The 22699-nt window shown below is 30.7% G+C and overlaps 2 protein-coding genes across 4 annotated transcripts in view; one reads left to right on the top strand and one right to left on the bottom strand.

Moving 5' to 3' along the window:
- LOC141451161 (uncharacterized) overlaps positions 1–9644 on the bottom strand; it is a 36022-nt gene extending 26378 nt beyond the window's left edge. The window contains exons 1-3 of one of the 2 annotated variants that reach the window (XM_074122311.1): positions 8046–9644; positions 7701–7957; positions 3768–3909 (exon numbers count right to left, since the gene is read on the bottom strand). The gene's annotated coding sequence lies outside the window, so the exon portion shown is untranslated. Of the gene's footprint in view, positions 1–3767; positions 3910–7700; positions 7985–8045 lie in introns of both variants that reach the window. The other variant, XM_074122310.1, reaches the window with a different exon arrangement.
- Tm2 (tropomyosin 2) lies at positions 203–22498 on the top strand. 2 transcript variants are annotated; one of them, XR_012456563.1, is made up of 11 exons: positions 203–546; positions 10088–10257; positions 12891–13016; positions 13450–13583; positions 17128–17245; positions 17793–17863; positions 17965–18040; positions 19485–19547; positions 19634–19703; positions 19903–20135; positions 21336–22498. XR_012456563.1 is itself a non-coding variant. In XM_074122314.1 (10 exons), exons 2-10 carry the CDS (start codon positions 10144–10146, stop codon positions 21416–21418), a joined length of 855 nt encoding a protein of 284 aa, XP_073978415.1. In that variant the 5' UTR covers positions 390–546; positions 10088–10143; the 3' UTR covers positions 21419–22498. The 2 variants fall into 2 exon arrangements, 1 of the variants encoding a protein (XP_073978415.1); XM_074122314.1 differs by lacking the exon at positions 19903–20135 and having other exon boundaries at positions 390–546.
- The last annotated feature ends 201 nt before the right edge of the window (positions 22499–22699 follow it).

The following is a 22699-nucleotide window of genomic DNA, read 5'->3' as shown; positions in this document are numbered from 1 at the left end:
GGAAGCTATGCGTACGATGTACGATCAAGATAGAAAACTAGAAGGGGATCTAGTTTTAGCGCACTACAACTGAGGCCAGTCTGTGCCGGGACGTCGTATCGGTCGGGGGCTCTCCTTGTTTAGCCGGCGTCGGCGGATCACCGTGGGGGGCTGATCCCCATGGACCGACTAGCACACAATACTTCTCTCAACGACTAGAGGGGGGCAATCTACACACACACACCCACATACACAAACAGAAACTAGATTCAAAAAGGATTAAAAAAAGCAGTTGTGGCAGGAGTTGAAGATCCCCTCCACTTGGTGCCTTCGCAGTGCTATATAAAGTGTGTTGCTACAGTAAAACGGGGTAGATCAGTTTACTAGGGCCTAGGGGGGAAGACCTTGGGCTCTTCCCCCCTCCCCTTAGTAGTGTGGAGTACTCTTAGGCTAAGTTTTTTCTTGTTTGGTTTGTGTGGTGGGGGCCACAGCGGTCCAGGGATCGGCCCCCCATCACCGCCGACCCCTCAGTCCCGTCAGCTCCCCGGCCGCGCGAGGTTCCCACAGGTAAATGCCCCCCAGAATATATCTATTTGCCCCCCACTTGTATAATCTTTTATTAAAGAATTAAATAACTAACTTTATTGAATTTAATAAAATAAATAAGAAAAGTGTGTGATTTTTTTTTTAATTTGTTTTATTGAAGTGACAACTAACACTGTGTGTATCCTACCAATCTTTGGGCTCTCTGCAAGTAAATCAACTTCCCCATAATGGAATCCAAAAATAATGTTTCAAAATTCAAAAATGTAATAGTAAAAAATAATTCCTTCATTGGAAAAAACAAAATAAAGTATACAAAAATAGGGAAACAGATCTTTAATTTGTGTGTGTACCTTCCTAAACTTAAATCACCTCTTTAAACAAATAAATAAAAAAATATTCAAATTTTCAAAGTGTGAAGAACTGCTTTAGAAGTGTGGTAGCCCTGCCTGGTGACCTATTTCGCTTGGACATATAAATAACTTTGAAGGCCTCTCACTCATTTCCTATATCTCTCACTAGAATTGCTAGTGACGGACATTAAAAAGTTATATGAGTGATATAGAGCCGAGATTCTAAAGTGTATGTGCTAGGCAGACGATATGTCATCCGGGTCAGGTTGAGCTCACTCCAAAATAGTCCACTCTCCAGAATTGTAAAGAGACAAGAATAGGAATCGTCTCGCCCCCCCACTACTTATCTATGAAGCAGATTATATTTCATTTACTATTTGGGTATATATATATATATATTTTTATTTTCCTTTTAAGACTGATTTAGTTTTTAATCTATTAATTTTGAGAAATTAACCTTCTCTGTGTGCTGTGTTTTGTATTAATAACATTTGAACGTTTTGCAATGAAATTGTAAAGCTTGAAATCCTTGATGGTCATAGTGTCTTAGAATTCAGCGTTTTTTGGAGGAAAACAAAAGAAGATTCATGCGAAAAGTAGCGAAATTTGCAAAATTATAATATTAAAAAGTTATCATTTTTAAAGAGTTGCTACTATTTCTTTATAAGTAGTTTTAGAAAAAATGGAGGGGTTAGCCTTTGACGTCATCATAAAGGCTTCTCTCTCTTTTTTTTCAATAGAAAAATTGTATTCGTAAGCTATTTTTACTCAAAAAGAAACCTAACATGTAAATGTTAGTGTGAAATAACTTAAAAACTTTCAACATTAAAGTGCATTCTTTAGTTCCATATGCTGAGAACCTTTTCCATAATACATTAAATAATAGACTTGTTCTACTTAAAATAGTTTTCAAGTTTTGTAAAATCTAATTAAAGGCTTTTAAAAAAGTAAGAACTCCAAGCAGTTTCAGTGTAAAGGATTAAACGAAGAAGTGTAAAACTTAAAATCTTATTAGCTTCCCAAACTAAATGGGTACTTTGCCAAACTAGTAAAGCTAGTTAGGCTCTATATATTTATATATAATTTTTACATATATATTTATAAAAATTTAGTCTTCAGGGTGATTTATAACCTTCTGTAACAGGTATCCTTTTACTCAAAAACAAAGAATTAATTTATTTCGCCAGAAGTGGAGCTTTTTTTTCTCTAAAACAATTTAGCAAAAGTGAATAAAAGGAGATTCAGTTAAATGTCCTTTCTAGCACAATTACAAAAATGTTATTTGGGACAATATATAAATGGTTCAATCTATATTTAGACGCTCAGTTGAGATGGCACTGGTTCAATACATTTTTTTTTTTTCAAAATATGAATTCATAGAACCTGTGTTGATTAATTACTTACTCAAAAGAATTCCAATCTTTGTATTTAAAAAAAAATATTCAAAAATATAATTTGTAGCTCAAACGTTTAATTAGTTTAAAATATATTATGATTGGAGCTAATTATTAATTACAAAATTTTAAAAAAACTATTGGCGAAAGTAAAGCAAAGAATCCTTTTCGAGCAGTTAGTGATTTTTACAGTTGATTTATTGATGGTTGAAACAATACATGTAAACTACTACGAACCACGAAAACAATTTTACAAAAGCTATGGAGAATTCTGAGTTAATGTTAAACAATTTGGATTTCTAAAGTACTGTTGAATACGTTTAGAAAAGAAAATCGTCCATAATAAACAATTATTGATAACCCTTTGAAATATGTGATAACAAGATAACGAATGAAAACTGTGAACCACCATCTGGGAACCATAAGATTTACAGTTGACAAGACAGTGTTGTTTAGTGTCTCTTTAAGATCCACTGTCTTTTGTTAAGTTATCACTCTTCCATAATTACTCAGAAGATTACCGAAAATTCGATGATTTGTGCACTATTTACAAAATAGAGTAACTAACTCCAATCTTACGAAATATGAGCGTCAGGTAGTTACTGTAAACATTTTAATATTGCTTATTATTGATTTTAATATTATAACCTTGAGTTTCAAATAGCTTATTCCTTGTTTCTAATATTTTACATTTCGAGTTGAACACTCGATGAAGTTGAGATCTGCTTTCATTGATTCTACATCTAAATTAGGAACTCTCTGAATCTTCGCGCAAATGAAATTGATTTCATCTTTTTGGTAAAGAGCCACTGACCTCCAACCCAATGCTTTGATTGTTATCTCATCAATATTTAACAGATCGGGGCTGAAAGTCATTTTGATTATTTTTAAAACGATCTACACAATGTTGTGAAATTGGTTTCCCCTTCTGAATTTTGTCAACATTGTGCATTGCAATGCGCCATCCATCTTGCAAAAAGCTTTGCACATTTAATCTACTATTTCATTCAGTTTTATTGATGATCGTCAAGCTGTTTCTCAGTATTTTCACTTAGGATCGTAGTTTTTGGACCTTCACTTGGATCATATTCAAAATAACTTTAAGTTTATTTTCGGCCGCATCGTTTATTCACTGTTGCAAATGAAAAAGTTGACTTGACTTCAACCTTAATAACTATGGCAATGAATTTCCTTCGCAGAAAACCTTCCTAAACATAAACGTTTATAACAGCCATTTCTGTTTATCTATTACGACGAAATGTACACAATTCGCCCTCATTAAAAAACCATATGAAAGAATACTATTTGACAGATCATCGACGAACGTTAACGTTTAAATTTATGAACATAAAAAAGTTTTCATTAAGAATAATTTTGCAAAAGATGTAATTGGAACCCTTATACAACTGTCCTACCGGACAGTTTTAATTTAAAAAATTGCATACATATTATTCAACTATTAGCTAATAAATTAACTGTTTGATAATTTTATAAGTACCTTCAAATGATAAACTAGGCTACTTGATGTTGACATCAAATCCAAAATGTCTAAATTCCACATGAAGCTTGACTATAGATTTTTGCTTTGTAACATCGTTCATCTCAACTGGAATAATTCTTTTCATTTAATGTACCTGCAACTGATTTGAAATATTACATAGGTAATTTAATTACAGACAAAAAACGCAGCATATTTTACTAGTTTAATTAGGATCATAGTGCATTTAAATAGATTCTGTCATTAAGCCAAACAACAATACAAAAAAATGGAGATGTGCCATCGTACGAAAAAAATTTTGGGCTAGAATAAAGTTCAGTTGAATAAAGTTCAATGACAACAGACCGAAAAAAAAAATCACGCCTTCTTACATGCTATACTTTAATGAAGGAATATTATCTTTAAAGGATCCTTCAAGAATGTAATCTTAAAATACTAAAAGAATTGGAGATGTGAAGCACAAAATATAATACACAACATGTCATTGAAAAGTAGCAAAATGCTTTCGAGATTCATAAAGAAATAGAAGTTTAAATAAACTAAAGAATCATTCCAATATTTGAAGGGTCTCAAATTACAAACTGCGGAAGCATTATGCACTACACACTGTACTAACAAGCCTAGCACGTGCACGATTTGTCAGGAAGAATAGAAAGCAGACTGTATATTCTGTACCAGTGAGTAAGACTTATGGCTAAGATAAGAAAAACGAATGTATTCAATATCAGGAGTCACTCCTGACTAATGAAGCAGACTGGTCTGAGACGATATGTACTACAATAGATCCAATAGGTCACTGGGGTCAAACCCCACGGAACCTATTTAAAGAAAAGAAAATACATACAATATAAATTATCATGAGAAGTTGAGAGTAACAATTTCTCTTAATACAAACAACGAATAAGTAATAAATTTATCCTAAAAAATAAATGACAAAACATCATAAAAACTTACAGCTACAAAGTTTTGCAGTACATTCATATCGTAATACTAATCATTAATTCAACTACTGAAAATTACAACCATAAAATAAATCATGCATGATTTAAAGGTGATCTCTGAAAGAATGGCACAACATTAATCTTTGTAATTTTATTGTATGTTCAAAGTAAAGTTTGGTTTCAACTTTATTTCGCCATTGTTCGATGACGAACAATTAGAAGTTCACCAACATGGCAAATTTGCACCTGAATAAAGTAAAGTAAAAAAAAGCAGGAACCGAAAAATTTATATTCTATAGCAGTGTCAATTGCAAGTGAATAAAAAGATATTAAGCACTAGTAATCTACAAACAAGCTTGTACACTTTAGTTTACTATTACCGTGCAAGTTAACCAAGCGTAGAATTGTTTACCGATTAGTGTTACATAAAGTTTAAATTCAGGTCTGATGTTTTGGAATGTTCCATAACTAAAGTTGTACAAAGTTCCTTGAAACAGAAAATGTCTATGTTATGTTCTCAACAACTTACTCAAACTTTTCTTTTAAGGACCATCTTCTTTGTCTCTTTTACACTAAATAGATCTCCTAATTAAACCTAAGTCTTAGAAATTCTAAACGAAATCTTCTTTCAATCAACTCATTTCATATAGCAGCAAAAAGTACTATTTGTTTATCCCAGGATTTAGACTCCTTTATCAACTATTAAATCTGTTTGTTAGGACTTTTAGGTGTATAAAGACTTTTTTTTTAAGTAGATGCTGATGTCCCTGAAGGCTTTGCAAAATCCCTAATGTAGAGAATGGATATTTGAACTGAATATTTCACTTGAAAAAGAACAAACTGAGGTCTCATTAGAGTCTGTCTCCAATTATTTGTATATGCCTATGCACCCTTTTTTCTAAATCATTCGCCCAAAATATTAAAAATAATACAAACCAGATCGCTACGATTTAATAAATATATAAAATGTTGATAAACGTTTTATCCTTGTATCCCACTGAGGCCAATTTAAAGATCCGAAGATGCTGATTTTATGTAAACCATAGATTTTTGGGTACTAAATAACAATTTTATTTTTCAAATTATTTTTAGGTTTCCACATGATCTATGTGAATAACAATAATTTTACATCTAAATAATGTAAATTCTAAAAAAATTATGCACATGGCTAAGTAAGAGAGCTGCCTCCTAATTGTTAATGAGTTTTTCAAAATAGAAGGCAAAGTAAAAGAACAGTTTCGAAAGTTTGCTAGATAAAGTGAATATCTAAAAAACAAATTAAAGCTTTTGCAAAACTGGAAAAATTAATGAAATGTAAAATAAAAAAAAGTTACAGCTTAGTCGTTTACTTAATTAAAAATGAAAAAAACTTGAAGAAGGGAAAGAATGACGAAATGGAATTAACAGAAGACAGAGAAAGTAAAATGCATAATGAAATTTCTAATTAAGTCGGAGTTCACAAATATAATTATTTTCCTATGATGGGAAACAATATTAATTGCTGGTACCCAATAGTAGAGGAACTTGGTTTAGATCTATAAATTCCTTCTAAATGCCTTTCTGACGTAGGCTCAGTGATTGTTGTCTTCAACTCATTCCACAAGATATAAAGCTCTTTGTGCCATCAACCATACTTAATGGGAGAATTTAAACCAGAACTATTATTCAATTACCAGTTTCAAACTAGCTAATGTTATATACGACAGCTGTCTAATCTTGTTTTGATAGGATTTACTGAACAAATTTATTGATTGTAGAGTCTTAAATCAATCAAATTTCGTTGCTACTTAATGTCTACCCTAACAATTTTTCTTCTCCAAAATACCATTAATAGTAAGGTCATTAACATATATGGTTTTTCCTGGCCATCGTTTGTAAATTCGTGATGAGGCTGCAAGCATGAGAATATAAAAAAATCTGTTGATTTACCATTTATTACTATTATTTTATAGTGCAAACGATTGCAGCGATTAAAATAGAATCCCAGACCCTGCATTTCTTCTAACAGTATCCTTTAGTCTTCCACCTTCTTACATCTACACTGATAAGATCATCCGCCAAATGGTTAAGATATTCTCCAAGACTACACTTGTTTCCATACATCAGTCTATTTCATAAATTCAAATTTGGTTTTGAAAAATTGTAGGCCTATTTCAAGATGGGCACAAACTCTTGGCCAATGAAGCCAAGTATCAGCGGATATGGAGAGTGATAGACTGTTGCAGGCGAGTAAATAATATATTAATCAAATAAAAATTAAAGAAATGCGGTTTCATTATCCAACTCTGAAAAACTGCATGTTGCAATTGATTTAAATCAGAACAATTGGCAAAATATACAGGTACACAGTATCATATGTTTTAGAAAAAGCTAGTAATCTAATAATAACAAGCGCAATGAAAAAGAAGTCCAACGAAGTAGAACTTCATTCAATGTTGAAAATTAAGAAAATATTATCTATTTTTATGTTATAACTGCCACTTGTTCCAAAATTAACAACATAATTAATTTGTTATTTGAAGAATTTTTAAATTAAAAGTTATTTTTAGAAAGAAATTTCAAGGTTCACCTGTATGACAGAGAGAAGACTGTTTTAACGTCATGGATTTAATTAAGCTAAACATAATATTGAACCATGGAATGTTCTGCTTTAACAAGGAAAGTATAATAAGAACAGTTTTAAGTTCAGAAATGGTTTTTTCAACATTGATGAGTTTCAATTCTTAGGAAGAACATTCAAATTCGGAGAACAACATTTCAAAGTAGTAAATATTTTTTTAGGAATTTTCTAATTCAACCAAGACTATCCAAGAAATGGCTGTAAAAGAAAGGAGAAATTTCAGAAGAAAAATACTATTTTAAACTTGCAGAAAATGTACTAAAATATCTAGCTGTAGACTCTAATAAGTGCAGAGAGGAGAAATCACTTTCATTTTGTTTTGTGAACTGACTAAGATAAGAAAAAGTTATAGACTTCTCTTCATTTACTTACATTTATTGAGGAATCTCCTTATAGCAGGTTGCTACTCAACATTTCATTCCACAAATTCTGAATGGTCCAGTCACTGATGGTAACCGGTAGCAAATTATCACCTCCGCCCATTGGCAACAGCATGCCGGTTTTCTGTGGCTGCCGCTTGAGACAACACTAATTCTGCTCCATTCTTATGTACTCGTATTTGACTGCTACTTTCTTTTCCAACGCTCATTCCACAATTGGTTGTTAGTCATTCGGAATTCATCGTCACTCTTCATTCGAAAAACAAACATCAGTATCTTCAATAAAAAAAAAAGAAAAGTTAATAGGTTATTGCAAATAAATGAATGTATTACTTACACTTTTAAACTACCTCTCTCTTTTCCTTCAAAATCCGCGATTCTTACATAATTTTAGCAAATCCTAAGACCACCACGGAATACGCAGATTTTGCCTTAAAAATTCACTGCAAATTCGGAACGTGTGATTCCATCTTGAAAGCCTCTTCAGATCTTTTGTACAGCCTTTTGTATTCCAACAATTTCGGGTTGTGCCGTTCCTAGACTCTTTGGATTTTCCTTAATACTAATGCGAAGACGCAGGTCACAATTTTGTACCACCTACTGGATGATAGGTGGTGTCCGAAGTCTTTAGTTTTAATCTTAAGCAAACTTACACGAAATATTTTGCTAGAAACTTTTTACGATCTTTATGTCAATGGGGTAGACGGATCGCGAGTGAATCCGTTCTTTTTTTCCCTCTCAGGGTCACTAATAATCGCGATTGGACTGTTAGCTATCGTTAAATAGGAAAAACAGCATTCATTATTTGTTTTTCCCTATAGGATTTGAAGAATTTTCAATATATGCAATACTATTATTTTATCATAAAAACTGATTTTACTTAAACTAATTCGTGCATTACTACTGTTAGTTTTTTTTATTATTTTCATTGGAAATGGTAAAGGAAAAAGTTACTTGTGCTTATTTATAAATAAGGAAATTTCTCTATTTTTTTGCATATTAGGTTGATAGACCATCTGAAATCCTAACCTTCTAAATCTTCGTTGGCTGTAAAGTAACCCAACTGGGGAAATCTCAAACTTTATTCACTTACTTTAATTCATAACTTGTTAGCTAAAACTCGAAAGGAGTGTAACTAGGAATAAATTGTTTTAGCAATGTAGAATTAAATTTATGATCAGATCCATCATGCAAACATCATTCAATGGTGATCTGGCAAAATTAGTTAATAAATCATGATTTAGAGGCGGCAACTTTAAGGGCTTTTCAAAGCCCCAAAAAACCAACGGATTCCCAAAAACATAAATAAATGGTCAAGAAAGGAAATGGTTTAACGAATCAGACTGCGTCTAATTAAAAATTACTATTTATCCGTCTGCAGTTTAATATTCTTTATTTTGTGTTACTTATTTACTTACATCTACATTCTCAATTTCCTGCTGTATAGGCACTGAAACTGCTCTTAGAGAGTATACTGATATTCTTGTTCAGTTTCCTCCAAACTATGATTCTTCTTTGAAGTCTTCAAAAATCTAGATTTAACTTCATTTCTTGTACTTAGAGGCCACTTTCCCATCAATTGCAGAGATGGCCGCTATAATTCAGCAGCGTTCTCTCAATGAGTTTATATAACTTGCCTTTCACGGAATTTTCTCTTAGCGAAAACATTAGGCCCTACGATTAGATTCGGTGCTTTCTGATTTCGCCCTTCATTCTCACGTTTCACCCACTAACACCTAACGATTCCTTATTACTTTAGTCCCCGCCGAACAGTATGTTGAAATTGTCGCCACCGCATTTTTATGCATAAGTAGAGTACTATTTTATGATACCACTTAAAAAATGATAATTGAATGTACATTCGTCTTATCTAAAACAAAATTATTAAAATTTGTAGGCAAATAAAGTAAGTCACTTTATTGACCAGGTCTGACTTCGCTGATAAACTCAGAAGTTAGGTTACATAGAGGTTACTGATTGGTTAGCCAACACTTACAGAGTACAGTCAAATGGAGGTCCCGCGGTGGCAAATCCGGGAAAAGCATTGTTTTTTGAAAATTAAGCAATTTTTCAGTTTCGTCAGAGTAAGCATGAAATCAGAATGAAATAACTCGGTTTTTGACGTTTTCAGGTCTGTGTTGTGGTCTTGAAGAAATTTAATAAAAACAGTTAATTTATAGTCAAAATTAAATGTTTTATAAGTTTGATCTGTACTCTTTTTTTAATCAGAATACTTCTTGAACTAAGGTTTGCCGCTAAAATGATGAGGTTTCAGCTTTTGTTATTAAAACTTTTTTCAAAATAAATGATAAAAACAAGACATTAGTACCACTATTTGGTGTTTGAAGCATTTAAAACATTTTTTATTATTTTTTACAGGTATCTTCGTTTGTTTTTTCTTTGGTGTGGTGTTCTAACTAACCCAGAATCTCAAGATGGACGCGATCAAGAAGAAGATGCAGGCGATGAAGATGGAGAAGGATACGGCGATGGACAAGGCCGATACCTGTGAAGGGCAAGCTAAGGATGCCAACATGCGAGCTGATAAGGTAGAGGATTTCAGTAATTTTTCTAAAAATACAAGAAGCCCTTTTATTTTAATAATTAAATAATAATTTTATTTTTTCATGGTCTGCTGCTTTTACGTACATTACAATTTACTTTCTTTTTTTTTTTTTTTTTTACAAAAACCTGATCAATGATTCGCATCAGAAGTTTTAAAATAGTGAGCTATCCCACATTAACTTTATGTAATTTATCTATCTACAGAAATATAGAAAAAAGTTTATTAAAACAAATAATTTGCTAGAGCTAATTTTATGTACAAATTCTGGAATATTCAATTAAGTCAGTTTGAATAGATGTCCGCATCATCCTAAAAAACGGGTTTGGGACACATAATTACTCTTGCAATATTTTAAATTTAGAGGAGAATAATTTCTCGTAAAAGACGATGAGGTTTTTTTAATTGGTTTGGCGAAAGGAGAAATAGATTGCCTTCTTGAGAAAAATAGAAAATAGTATCTCTTCTGGCAGACTGAGGAGTTACATCTAGAGATCTGATAGGGTAATGTTTTCTTAAGAGATCTGTGAAACAGCAGTCTAACCATCGAAGTAGGATGGACAGCGCACTGTAGCTGGCAAAATGTATTTTAAATGTACAGTTGGACTGCGCTGCTAAAGGAATGAAAATTCATTGCAGTTGGATAGGTTCATACACTCACACAGTAGTTCTTAAAGCACCAACTTGGTGACGAATCTATTGTAAGTTGTAGAGAAAATTACTCTTAAATTTTCAAAAATCGGTACATTCTTTTAAATATGTTAAGTAGAATTGGTACTAATGGGAACCCCTAAGAAATTCTAAGAAGTAAGGAATAGGAAGAGACATATGGTCATTGCTGAATAACCGCAATCTACGTAGAAGTTCGTCCTGAATGTTTTACGCTTCGAGCTTCATGCTCAGAACTCCGTGATTATATCACGCGTTAACTATTTAGAGCAAACGGGTCAATTGACGTATTTCTAACAGAGGAATCGAAATAGTACTTTTGATGAATAAGTTTGATTATTTATATTCAAAATCATTTGTACATGTTCATTGTTCATTAATAATAAATTATTTTGTGTTCAACTTTTTCATTTTTAAAATACTATTTGAGCTATTTTTCAAAATACCGGGACAATCACAAATTAAATCATTACCAGAAACGTTAGACAGAAAAATATATATTGGCATATGGCCGTGTCTTTCTGTGCCAAGATTGTTCTAATGCTGGCCTTGATATGTAAGCTTCTTTAATTAACAAAATGTTTTATAACCCCTTTTAATTAAAAATAGCGAGGGCAATTTAGATATATTTATGAAACAAAAATAAATAATTTTTTTTTGTGCAAAAACTTTCTGATTAATAACTTTGATAAAGGCAACAAAACTTCATTTTTGACCAGTAAGACTTAAGTAAAAAAAAAAAAAAAAATTACAAAATTCTGCTCGACTAATAGAAGTCCTTATTTTATCGAAGTCCTTATTTTTTTATTTGTTGCTAAGTAGTTACTCAACACCTTATTTGTGTGCTAAGTTTAACAGAGCTTCAACCAGGAAAATTTAATCATCTTACTAAAATACTTTTGGGAGTTCAAATTGGAAAATAGATAGCCCTTCAAGTCATCTACCTTCACACTATTTTGAAACACTTATTAAGTGATGTAGGCGAATTTACCTAAACTTATATCAGTTTAAATTGGAATTCGATGGCGTAAGCACGTTATTGCCAACATTAACATTCAAATATGTATCCAATATCCAACTAACAAGTGTATTGTAAGACGGAAACTTAGTTGAATACAAATTCTCTGCCCCACACTAATTAATCAACGCTAATGATGGATGAAAATCCGAAACGTATCATGAGTATAAAAACAGCCGTGCTAAAAGAGATAAAATCAGCGATATATCCTTCATCTACACAGTATTTTTTACATGAGGCGTAAACGTGGATAGTAAATAGAAACCTTCCTTAAGAAACCAGAAGAAAAGCACAGCACCACGTTCAAGAATAAGACCTCTTATTTGGACATATTTCGAGTAGACTTATCTAAGTAAGGGAGTAAATGAAATTTCGTTATTGGGAAAACAAAGTTGTAGATAAAAGCTTCTTCTGGTAGACAATAACAATTCTCCCTGTACTCCATTGTTTTGGGCAATCTTTTATCATTCCATGGTAAATTTCAGCTATTCGCAAGAATATCAGCAACACTGCGTTGAGAACTGTGACAATATTATGGGGATTTGACATTATATTCTTCAGAAGAATGTCTGTCAGGACTTTTCCCTTTCAAGATTTTATTATTAATTAAAGTTATCTCTTGAATCCACGTGAAGTTATACTCGTATGTTTCAAGAATTAATCTTTTAGTGTTTTTTAATCTGTTCATTTTAAATATTTCATTTAGGGTTTTTAATTGCCCTTCCTACTGTCTTCCTAAAATCTTGGTTTAGTTAAGTAATTTCTTAATTATAAAAACGGAAAAGGCTTTCAATTATTTCAACACAAAATCTTTTTAATTTAGATTAAATTCCAACAAGTTATTAGTGAATCTCTTATTATCTCAAATTGAATTACTTAAAATTCTAGTCAGAATTATTTTTACTCACTTTACAATGAATGCATTGTTTTAGGTCCTTGAAGATGTAATGGACTTGAAAAAGAAACTTTCTCAAGTAGAGTCTGAATTAGATCGCACCAAAAAAGATTTAGAACAAGCTAGCAAGGACTTGGAAGAGAAAGAAAAGGCCCTAACTAATGTAAGTTGCATTATTTTTTCATAACAAATAATATCTTAAATATCTTGTTCAAAAAATTAGTTTTCTATTTCTTAAAATTATAAGTATATTTATTTAAACCTAGGTAGTATTTTTGTTTAAAAATTTTAAGGTTTTTTTTTCTTTTTCTTTTTCTTTTTTTTTTTAATGTAGTGTGATACATAAGATTTTTTTAAATTTTTTTTTGGCACAAGAATTTTATTAGAAAAAAACTTTCATTGCCAGAAATTATTTGTTATATTGCCAGAAAATATTTTATCAAATTCACAAAGAAAATCTGTGTGTCTATTCATCTCGCTGATGATGATAAAAAATATAACTTAAGTGAGGTGTTTACCTAATGCCAACCACATTTAGAATAGTTTATGCAATTTAGATAATTTAATGAGAATTGGAAATGTAAACTCTATTTTAGGCTGAAAGTGAGGTAGCAGCACTCAACAGAAAAGTCCAGATGGTTGAAGAAGATTTGGAAAGATCAGAAGAAAGATCTGGTACTGCTGCAATGAAGCTAGCTGAAGCCTCTCATGCAGCTGATGAAGCTTCACGGTTTGTTTATTTTTTATATTATTGTAGAGCAATTTTTATTTTAAAAACAAAGAATTTCATTCTTAAAAAGAAGACGCCTCTATTGAAAATCATCCATTAATTGTTATATGAAGAGCTTGGTGCTTAAAAGCATTGCTAAGACGAGGTGGATAGAATGAGTCTTAAGCCTGAGGCTCGCGGCGCATTACGATTGAAGGACCTCACTTATAATAATTCTTATCTTATTCATTATAGTCTGACCGCGGAGTACCTGGGTTCGAATTCTTTGATTTATTTTATTCCCTAGTGGCTCCGTTGGTAATGAATAGTGTTTTCTCAAACGAGAAAACTCTTCCGAAGGTGGCAGAGCTTTTTTTGTTTTTTTAGTAATTAGATGGTTTAATTGCCTTGAATTATTATTCTAAATTTAAGACACGTCAGTTAATATTGTAGAAGTGAAAGAGACATTAAATTCACAGCTTTGTGTAACAATCTCTGTCGGACAACATTGAGTTTTTTTAACATGCGCTGTTTAACAAGTTTGAATTGTGCAATGTGCCAAATTCAGTATGTGCTATGTACCAAGTTCATCAGTATATTAAATACCGAGTGCAAGAACACAACAATTTTTCTATCAAACAAGGTAATATTTTCCATTTCATCCAATATTGAGGATTTGTTTTTTGCACTCAAGTTGAATTCTTTACTCAAAATGTGAAAATTTCACGTGTTCATTTGAATTTTTCTTAAGATGCTAAAATTGCTTTAACATAATTTCAAATTAAATTAGAAGAAAACAAAGGGTAAATGTAATATTGAATTTAGTTCTTTCAAGACATCTTGTTGAGAGCCTAGTAATTCATGGATGTCTCCGTCAATTAGGATTAAAATAAAAATAAAAAAAAATTTAAGAACTGGCGTTGTCCCCTTTACTTTTCTGAGAGTTAAAACTTAGTTACAAGTGCCGTTACAGTTCCTGGGGAGAGTGAAAGTAAAGAGCGGATGTTGGATGAAGAGAGAATCTAGTTACCAGGGCTCTCGACCTGGCTTCCATATTCCCTTACTCTATTAGCCTGTCCTGGATTTTTCTTCCTAAATACCAAGAAATAACACAAGTTCTCTTTTTCAAAGTTTTCTTGAATTTACTGGATAGTTACACCGTAGTTAAATAAACAAAATAATGAAAAAATAAAATAATTTATTTGTTAAAAAATTAAGTGCTAGTAATTATATTCATTTCATACCAAAAGATTAATATTTTTTGATTACTCATTCGTAATATGAAGTCTTTATTAACCAGTAATTTTTCATTTTTAGCTAAGCTGTATTGTGTTCTTACAAGTTAGGTTATAAAAACCTCGCACCATAAAAACATTAAAAAAAAAAATACAATTGTAAGCTTCTTGGTGTCAGGTTTAATTTTTTTTTATTAAGTATATAATGTAAGTGTGCTTTAGGTTTAGCGACATACTGGTTGCTACTTATGTACATATATCAACTACCTCTGCAAGCTGTAAGATTGTATTATATAATGTAGAAAGTGTAAGGGTTTTCATGAAATTTGGTTAAGATATTTTCAATAAATCACTATTTCAGTTTCTAGGCTCAATTTATCGTGTAACTAAATTTTGACAACTTAATAAGACTGTGTAACATCTCTTACTCGCAATAAAAATATCAGAGAATGGTAGCAAATTTTATTGTAGCCATATTGTTTATTCTTTAAACTTTTATTGTTGTTTCTATTTTGGGTATAAAGCTATTTGAACTGAATAAATTCACTATAACATTTAATGCCCAAATGTGAAAGTTTACTTTAATAAGGTACTGAATTTGAGCTGTTTTAAATTGTTTAAATTTTGGAACAACTCGTTTGAAGGCTCCAGGAATTCATTAGCACAGACTAGATTAGAATTTAAGACGAATTAACATTGTTAATCTTAAGTTGGAAATGATTCCCTGTCTGAAAATGAGATATATATAGAAAGTAGAGCGATGTTATTAAATTTTATTGCTTTATCTTATGCAAACCTAATCAGTATCTGGATATAAAGCTTAATTTTCCGAACTGATGAGCAATACACAGTTTTTTTTATACATACTTCCGTATCATGCTACATGAAATACATTCGACATTACAAAAATATTTACTATTCCTGAAATTTATTTACTTATTTTAAAAATAAATGAGCAGTTTTATTTGTTTTAACAGGTTCATTTTATTTTCTTGAAAACCAGAAACATAAAAAAAAGTCGTTTAAAAATGATAAAAATAAAACTGGACAAGATGTTTAGTGCTACTAGGGACTTAAATATCACTAAATTAGACAAGAAAGCGTCATAAAACTTTTTATTATATTTTTTATGTTTTAAAAGGAATGAGTTATTTTAAGCTATCCAATAAAAAGTGTGATCATAGATCCCTTTTTATTAGTAAAATAAACACAAGAATCAGTTAACTTCGCATCAAATAACATTTTTGTAAATAACAAGTAGCGTAGAATGTGGCCTCAGTAAGTGCAGCTGTAAATGTTATAAATATAATGTTTAAATATAGAATAGCTTTGTGTTTTTTTGAAAAGTGTTCACTGTAGTTTGCTAATGAATTACTGAATTCCAGAAACAAATAAAAACTTCAAATCAAGTTGAAATTATAGTGAATTTATTCTACTCAAAGGGCTTTACACTAATTAACGTAACAAAATTAACAAAAGTTAAACTAAAAAAGGCTTTAAGAAAGTTGACATTAGATTTTATACTTTAGGTTTACATTTATAAGCGTACTGAATATGTATGATGCACAATAGTACTCAGTTTCTACGTGATACGGATGGACCTTGGACGTGGCTTTCAGCAAAGTCCTATCAAAATGTTCGCAAAATAAATTGTCATTAATTCTAATTGCTGTAATAGAAGGTGGAGTTTATTTGATCAGATCTTGAAATTAGTATACGCCCAGTCCAAGAATGTATGTGTCTTATGTCCTCTTAAGCTCAATGATTGGTCTAGTATAGGTTTATTATATGTATTAAAATGTAAATCTCAAAAACGAAGAGCGGTCGGTAGCTTAAACTTAATATTTTTCATTTGAAAGTTTTCATCTGATCTGGTTACAGTCAAAATCCGTCAGCTAAAAGTGCGACTTATAGAATGTTATTTTTGTCAAAGAAATTTATAGCCGTTTTGAAATTCCATTTTCGGAAAGAAATATTAAAATAAGTCCTGTACGGATTTGAGAGCACCGGACAGCCTGACTAGAAGCAGAAGTACTAAATTAGCAGGCTATGTAACTACCAAAAACTCCAATTTTAATACGAAGCGATCATATCTTCGTCAAATGTGAATCAGATGATAAAATATTAATTACTGAGCTTATGACAGGAAATCACTTTTTAAAAGTTCACAAAAATCGGTTTTTTGAAAACTTAAAACATTAATTGTTACTTTATGGTGCTTTTAAAAACCATCTTAAATGTTTGCAAAATGTAAAAAAAAAAACACCTTTTATTGTGTCTTTAGTTAGGATTGCTGATTACTATTATAATGATTAATGTTATGATTGCAGTATGTGCAAAGTATTGGAAAACAGGAGCCAGCAAGATGAAGAGAGAATGGACCAGCTGACCAACCAACTTAAAGAGGCTCGACTCCTTGCTGAAGATGCTGATGGAAAATCTGATGAGGTAAACTATACAATCCTGCACAGCACTAAAAAATAAAATGAAGATCCGTTGCACAACGTTTTCTTAATGTAATTCTTAAGACCACATTTCATTAAAAAAAATCGAAAAAAAATATAAATTATATAGTTTTATACTTTAACGGGAAGCCTACTTCCGTCTCGAGATATCCTGGGTTCGAATCCAGTGCCGGTCTTTCTTACGAGCTTCGGTGTTGGGCAGTTGCGAGGGAACATTGTCCAGAGACAGGTAGTGCTCTCGATCTATGCTCTCAAATGACGTGCTTTAAATTAATAATAATAATAAACGTGTAAAGGTTATACTTCAGATGTTCTCGAAATTTTGGCAATTTTAACAACAAAGGGTGACAATTATAATCCTCCTAGTATGTCACGATATCCTCCCAGCTGAATATACCAAATAATATTAATACACAACTTCTTAATTTTGAATCTTTTACAAATTTCTAGTTAAAAATTGAAATTATAGGCAAATGATAAAAGTTAAATTCTTTTACACAACCTGCTAATAATGTATTGTAATTATCCAGGTTGCTAGGAAACTGGCCTTCGTTGAAGATGAATTAGAAGTGGCGGAAGATCGTGTGAAATCTGGAGATTCGTAAGTCTTTTGGTCCACATAATATATTGATTTTTTAAAAGGTTATACATAAAACTTCGGGTATAATTTATAATTGCATTTTTTTTTTTTCCCAATTACAGGAAAATCATGGAGCTGGAGGAAGAGCTGAAAGTCGTCGGTAACAGCTTAAAATCCCTGGAAGTATCGGAAGAAAAGGTTTGCCTTTAATTTCTATTTCTAAGTTTCACTTTTAAAGAAATATCTGCACTTTACTCTGAGCTATCATTTGCATAATTCTTTGGAACTGAAATCTTTTTCGTCTGTCTTATCTCATACACGAACTTAAAAATAACCATGTAAAAATATCAAATAGACAATAAGTCTTGAAGATGAACTAGTCCATAGGTCGAAAGCTCGGCACAATAAATAAATATTATGACTGAAATTGGCATTTAGTATTTCATCCTATTGAAATAGTTAATCAGTCACCAAAAATAATGAACAGTAATTAAATCCTTTACTTTTTGACAACAAATACAATTAGTTCAAATAATTTATTTTCAGTTTTTAACCACATTCCATTTCATTAAAGCCAAAAGCTTTCAAATAAAAATTATTATTCATTGTCCAATGAAATGTATAAACTTTTCGTGACCTTGTAACAATCTCCCTCCATTTTCCTGAGTAAGGAAAACTCACGAATGATACTGCTTTTAATGTGAATTTTACTTTGTTATTAGGATTGGGTTTTAGTATCCAGTAATGAATTTTCGCTGTTATTTCAATTATATTTTCTGCCAATAAAATATTAGTTGATTTTTGATTGCCAATGTATGACAACTGAAAGTATAACTGAGGAAGTCAGTGGCTAAATATTTAAATTTGGGTTTACTATTTGACTTCTTTTTTTAGTTAATAACGTCGCTAGAGGAGCTGTCGTCCTGGTAGAAAATATGATAGATTACATTACATGATTTATTCAAATATTTTAATAATAACCAACATCTGAAACAGGTCAATGAATATTTCTCGAATCAAGAATTCGTACCAGTAAAATTATTCCCAGCTCTGTAGAAGCAAACAAACACCAAAAATAATGAACAGTAATTAAATCCTTTACTTTTTGACAACAAATACAATATAGTTCAAATAATATTTTTAGATGTCTTAGTACGCTTATTTTTTCGGTTTTTAACCACATTCCATTTCATTAAAGTCTATGGAGACTTCCATTGGTGTAATTTTTCATTTCTTTTAAAAGGATATTTTTTTTTTTTTTTCATAAAAAGTATTCTCTTCTGAGGCCATTTTAGATCTTTCCAAACAACTTCTTAGTAATTTTTTAAATTCCTCAAAAAGATGAAACAAAACCAAGAACTTTATATTCCTGTCCTCTTAATGTTCTTTACCAGAAAGCCGTCCTATTCCTCTGTGTAATAGCAATGTCTTCTAATAATAACAAAGTGGGCTGCACTTTAATGTTTTTTAATGATTCTCTTTTTACATAAACTCTTCTCAAAACTTGTTCCTCAGTTTTCCTCGCCACCCAGTAGGTGATAGCATGAATAAACGATAAACCAAACTGATTAAGCGCACATAACTTAATTTGAACATCTACTTAAAACTAAATAATCATATTTTGATAACGACCATGTTTTAGGCGAATCAAAGAGTAGAGGAATACAAGCGCCAAATTAAGCAACTGACTGTCAAACTAAAAGAGGTAAAAATATTTGTAAAATATTTTTTTCTATAATTTTGGTATTAAACGATAAAAACTTTAATTACATTTACCATTTAAATAATCAGGCTGAGGCTCGCGCTGAGTTTGCTGAAAAGACAGTCAAAAAGTTGCAGAAAGAAGTCGACAGGCTGGAAGGTATGAATTTAGATTATTTAAAAAATATTTATCTTCTTAATAAACAGAATATAATTATTTATGCTAAAATAATTGCTTGGTTTCGCTTAACTAATGTATACAAGCTTATTAACTTAATAATTATTACAATAACCATTAAAAAAAAATTAAAAAGTTACTGCAACTAACAATATTATGAAACTTGCTTCTATTTTTCCAGACGTACTATTGAATGAAAAGGAGAAAAGTAAACTTATTGTAGAAGATTTGGATGCCACATTTGCTGAATTAACTGGCTTTTAATTTATTAATAAGCAAAATGTCTATTAGCCGCCATATTATTATTACAGATCAAAATATCCACTAATGTTTTTTAGAAATGATTTTTTATACTACAGCAGATAAAGCAGCTAAACCAGATTTACCTTGCTGCTAAACTTTTTTCTTTTTAAGGTATTTAAAAAAAAATCAAATTTCGTTGAAGAAAAAAAAAACAAATATCGAGTTGACGTTTCCCTGTTGTCGTTTATGAAGTTGTATGTTGTTGCATGTCTTATCTTGTTCGCGACATAACTCATTTAACTATGTAAATATTCTTAGTTAGGGTGGGATTTTTTAACTATAATTAATGAAGACGTTTTGCAGCCTTATTTTGTAGAAAAGTCATGGTCACTTTGGTACTCGCCTTGAAAGTTTACTACATAACAGAGCTGTTGGCATGCTGGAAAGCTATTGCTGAACATTTAACACTTTGTTGAATAGTGGCTCCTTTCACCCACATAGTTGCATAAATTATTTAGATCAGAGATGTTTAAGGAGATAGATCATTTTAATTGCTTTAAAATGATTTGTGTATGAGATGGAAGAACCTCCGCCAGTGAGATAATTAGAGATGCAATATAGGCTTATATTTATCTGAATTACTAAAAGCTGTAGAATTTGCGATAAAGGTAAATTAGGTTTGCTTTTATAATTCCCTTAATTTTCATTTTCAAAAAATGCATTGACGACTAGATAGCACTAGTTTACATAAAACATCCTGAAAAGAGTCAAACCTTTAAAAAGTTCTATTTAAAATAAACAATTAATAAAATTAAGGCAATCTTGGAAAAGAAATGATATTAAGAAGTTGGACTAAACTACTCTAGGAGCGTTACCCTTGTGTAGGATACCTGTTGAACTTTTTCACCTCCTTGCTAAATAATGCCATGCTAAGTGGGCTCTGTTTTCAAGCACTGTCCCTGCAATGAAAACTAAAATCTAATTCGAATAAAAACATCGTTTGAACAAAAGTATTTTATTCGTTACTTGCTCACCGTATTATGAAGAGTAAATCATTTTTTTTAAGTGCTTGATTTGAAAACTGATCATTCAAGTTTAAAAATAAATTATGATCGTAAGGTGGATGTATAGCCAATAGAAAAATACTATAATAATTCTCTTTATTACCGTTGAAAGTGATTGCATTTCCAACAGACACTTCCAGGTCAAAATGATCCCTTCCAAGCATGATCTGAAACTAATAATTCCTCAATGTGTATTTGTATTTTAAAAATAAATTTTTATAATAATGAAACTCCATCTTGTACTTTCAAAAATGAAACATTTTACTAGAATTATTAAAAATATTGTATTTGTTTTTTTTTTTTGCAGACGAACTCGGCCTCAACAAAGATCGCTACAAATCACTTGCCGACGAAATGGACTCTACATTTGCCGAGTTGGCTGGCTATTAAAGCTTATAGTCGGTTAACTATGGTAAATATCGCCAAGCAACATCGCTCTTATTTACTGCTAAAAGATTTTTTTTATTTATTCATTATTTTTAAAAAAAAATTCTTTTAGGCCTTCCGTTAAAAAAAAAAATACTTCGGGGACTATTAAGTTTTTGTCGGCATATTTTGGCTCTTTTATTGCATCTACTCCGTTCCTATGTTTTCATTATTTTATTTTTCTGCTAACTAATCTATTGTTAATTTGATGAAATTTACAATAAATGAAATATTATTATTCTGTCTTATTTATTTGTGTTTTAAATATTTAAAATTTCATAAATATTATTAATAATAATTTGTTGAGAACATTAAGTTAAAAGAGACTGCCTTTTGAATTTTGGTTGACCGTCCCCAGAATTTAACAGCGCTAAAAAAATTCCAAAATGAGAGAGGTCAGTTTTCTTTTAATTTAGAAAATTATTAAATAAAAATAATTAATAAAGGATTGAGTGTTTTGATATTGTAGCAAAAAACTAACACAAATTGTTATTGTAAAATTTATATATGCAATAATGTACTTATTTTAATTATACATACCGACCTTACTTCTCATTTAAATAAAGTACACTGATTTAATTAAATTTTAGGCTAAATTCTAAATTTTAAATTTAAAAAATATTTAAGTATTAGTTTAATTTAAATATACGAATAAATTAAATTTTGTTTTTAGTTATTTTAGCATAAGGATGGTGTTGATGCATACATTAAGTCATTTAAAAACAAATTGATTATGACTGATAAGTAGTCCTGAAGTATTTAACATCGCTATTATATTTACTGACAAGCACCAATTTATGACTTAAAAATGCGTGACAATATAAAATTACCTAAAAGGACCATGATCTTTTTAATCTAATTTTTAGATTAATTATACTTATTAATTAAGGATAAGTATTTGATAATTATATTTGAAAAAAATCTATATTATTTAATTAATGTTAAGGTGCTATGCCATTGAAAACATCTTATTTGTCTCAACAGAGAACGAACATCTACTATTTATATAAATATTTAAACAATAAAGATCGATTGTTTGCTTGACGATTTATTTAAAATTCTTCTCAATTAATTTTTATTTTTGAAATAAAATTGTCTGTAACCCTCAATATGTAGTCTATCTCTGCAGGAATATGGGTGATAAGTTACCTTTCAGAAGAAGAAAAAACAAACTGCGTTAAATCGCTATTTAATATAATATTATATTGCTAATTTATGGATAAAATAAAAAAAAAAAAAATAAAA

The sequence above is a fragment of the Rhodnius prolixus genome, unplaced genomic scaffold, assembly GCF_049639745.1.
Source record: "Rhodnius prolixus isolate KJV_2025 unplaced genomic scaffold, Rpr scaffold_8, whole genome shotgun sequence".
Lineage (NCBI taxonomy): Eukaryota > Metazoa > Arthropoda > Insecta > Hemiptera > Reduviidae > Rhodnius > Rhodnius prolixus.
The sequence above is the reverse complement of the archived record's forward strand: the minus strand, read 5'-3'. Positions and strand labels throughout refer to the sequence as shown.

Excerpts from the sequence above, each read along its gene's own strand:
- Tm2 (XM_074122314.1), top strand. The coding sequence starts at position 10,144 with ATGGACGCGATCAAGAAGAAGATGCAGGCGATGAAGATGGAGAAGGAT. Across the intron at positions 13,017-13,449 it reads AAGAAAAGGCCCTAACTAAT|GCTGAAAGTGAGGTAGCAGC; the intron begins GTAAGTTGCATT and ends ACTCTATTTTAG. Across the intron at positions 19,704-21,335 it reads AGAAGTCGACAGGCTGGAAG|ACGAACTCGGCCTCAACAAA; the intron begins GTATGAATTTAG and ends TTTTTTTTGCAG.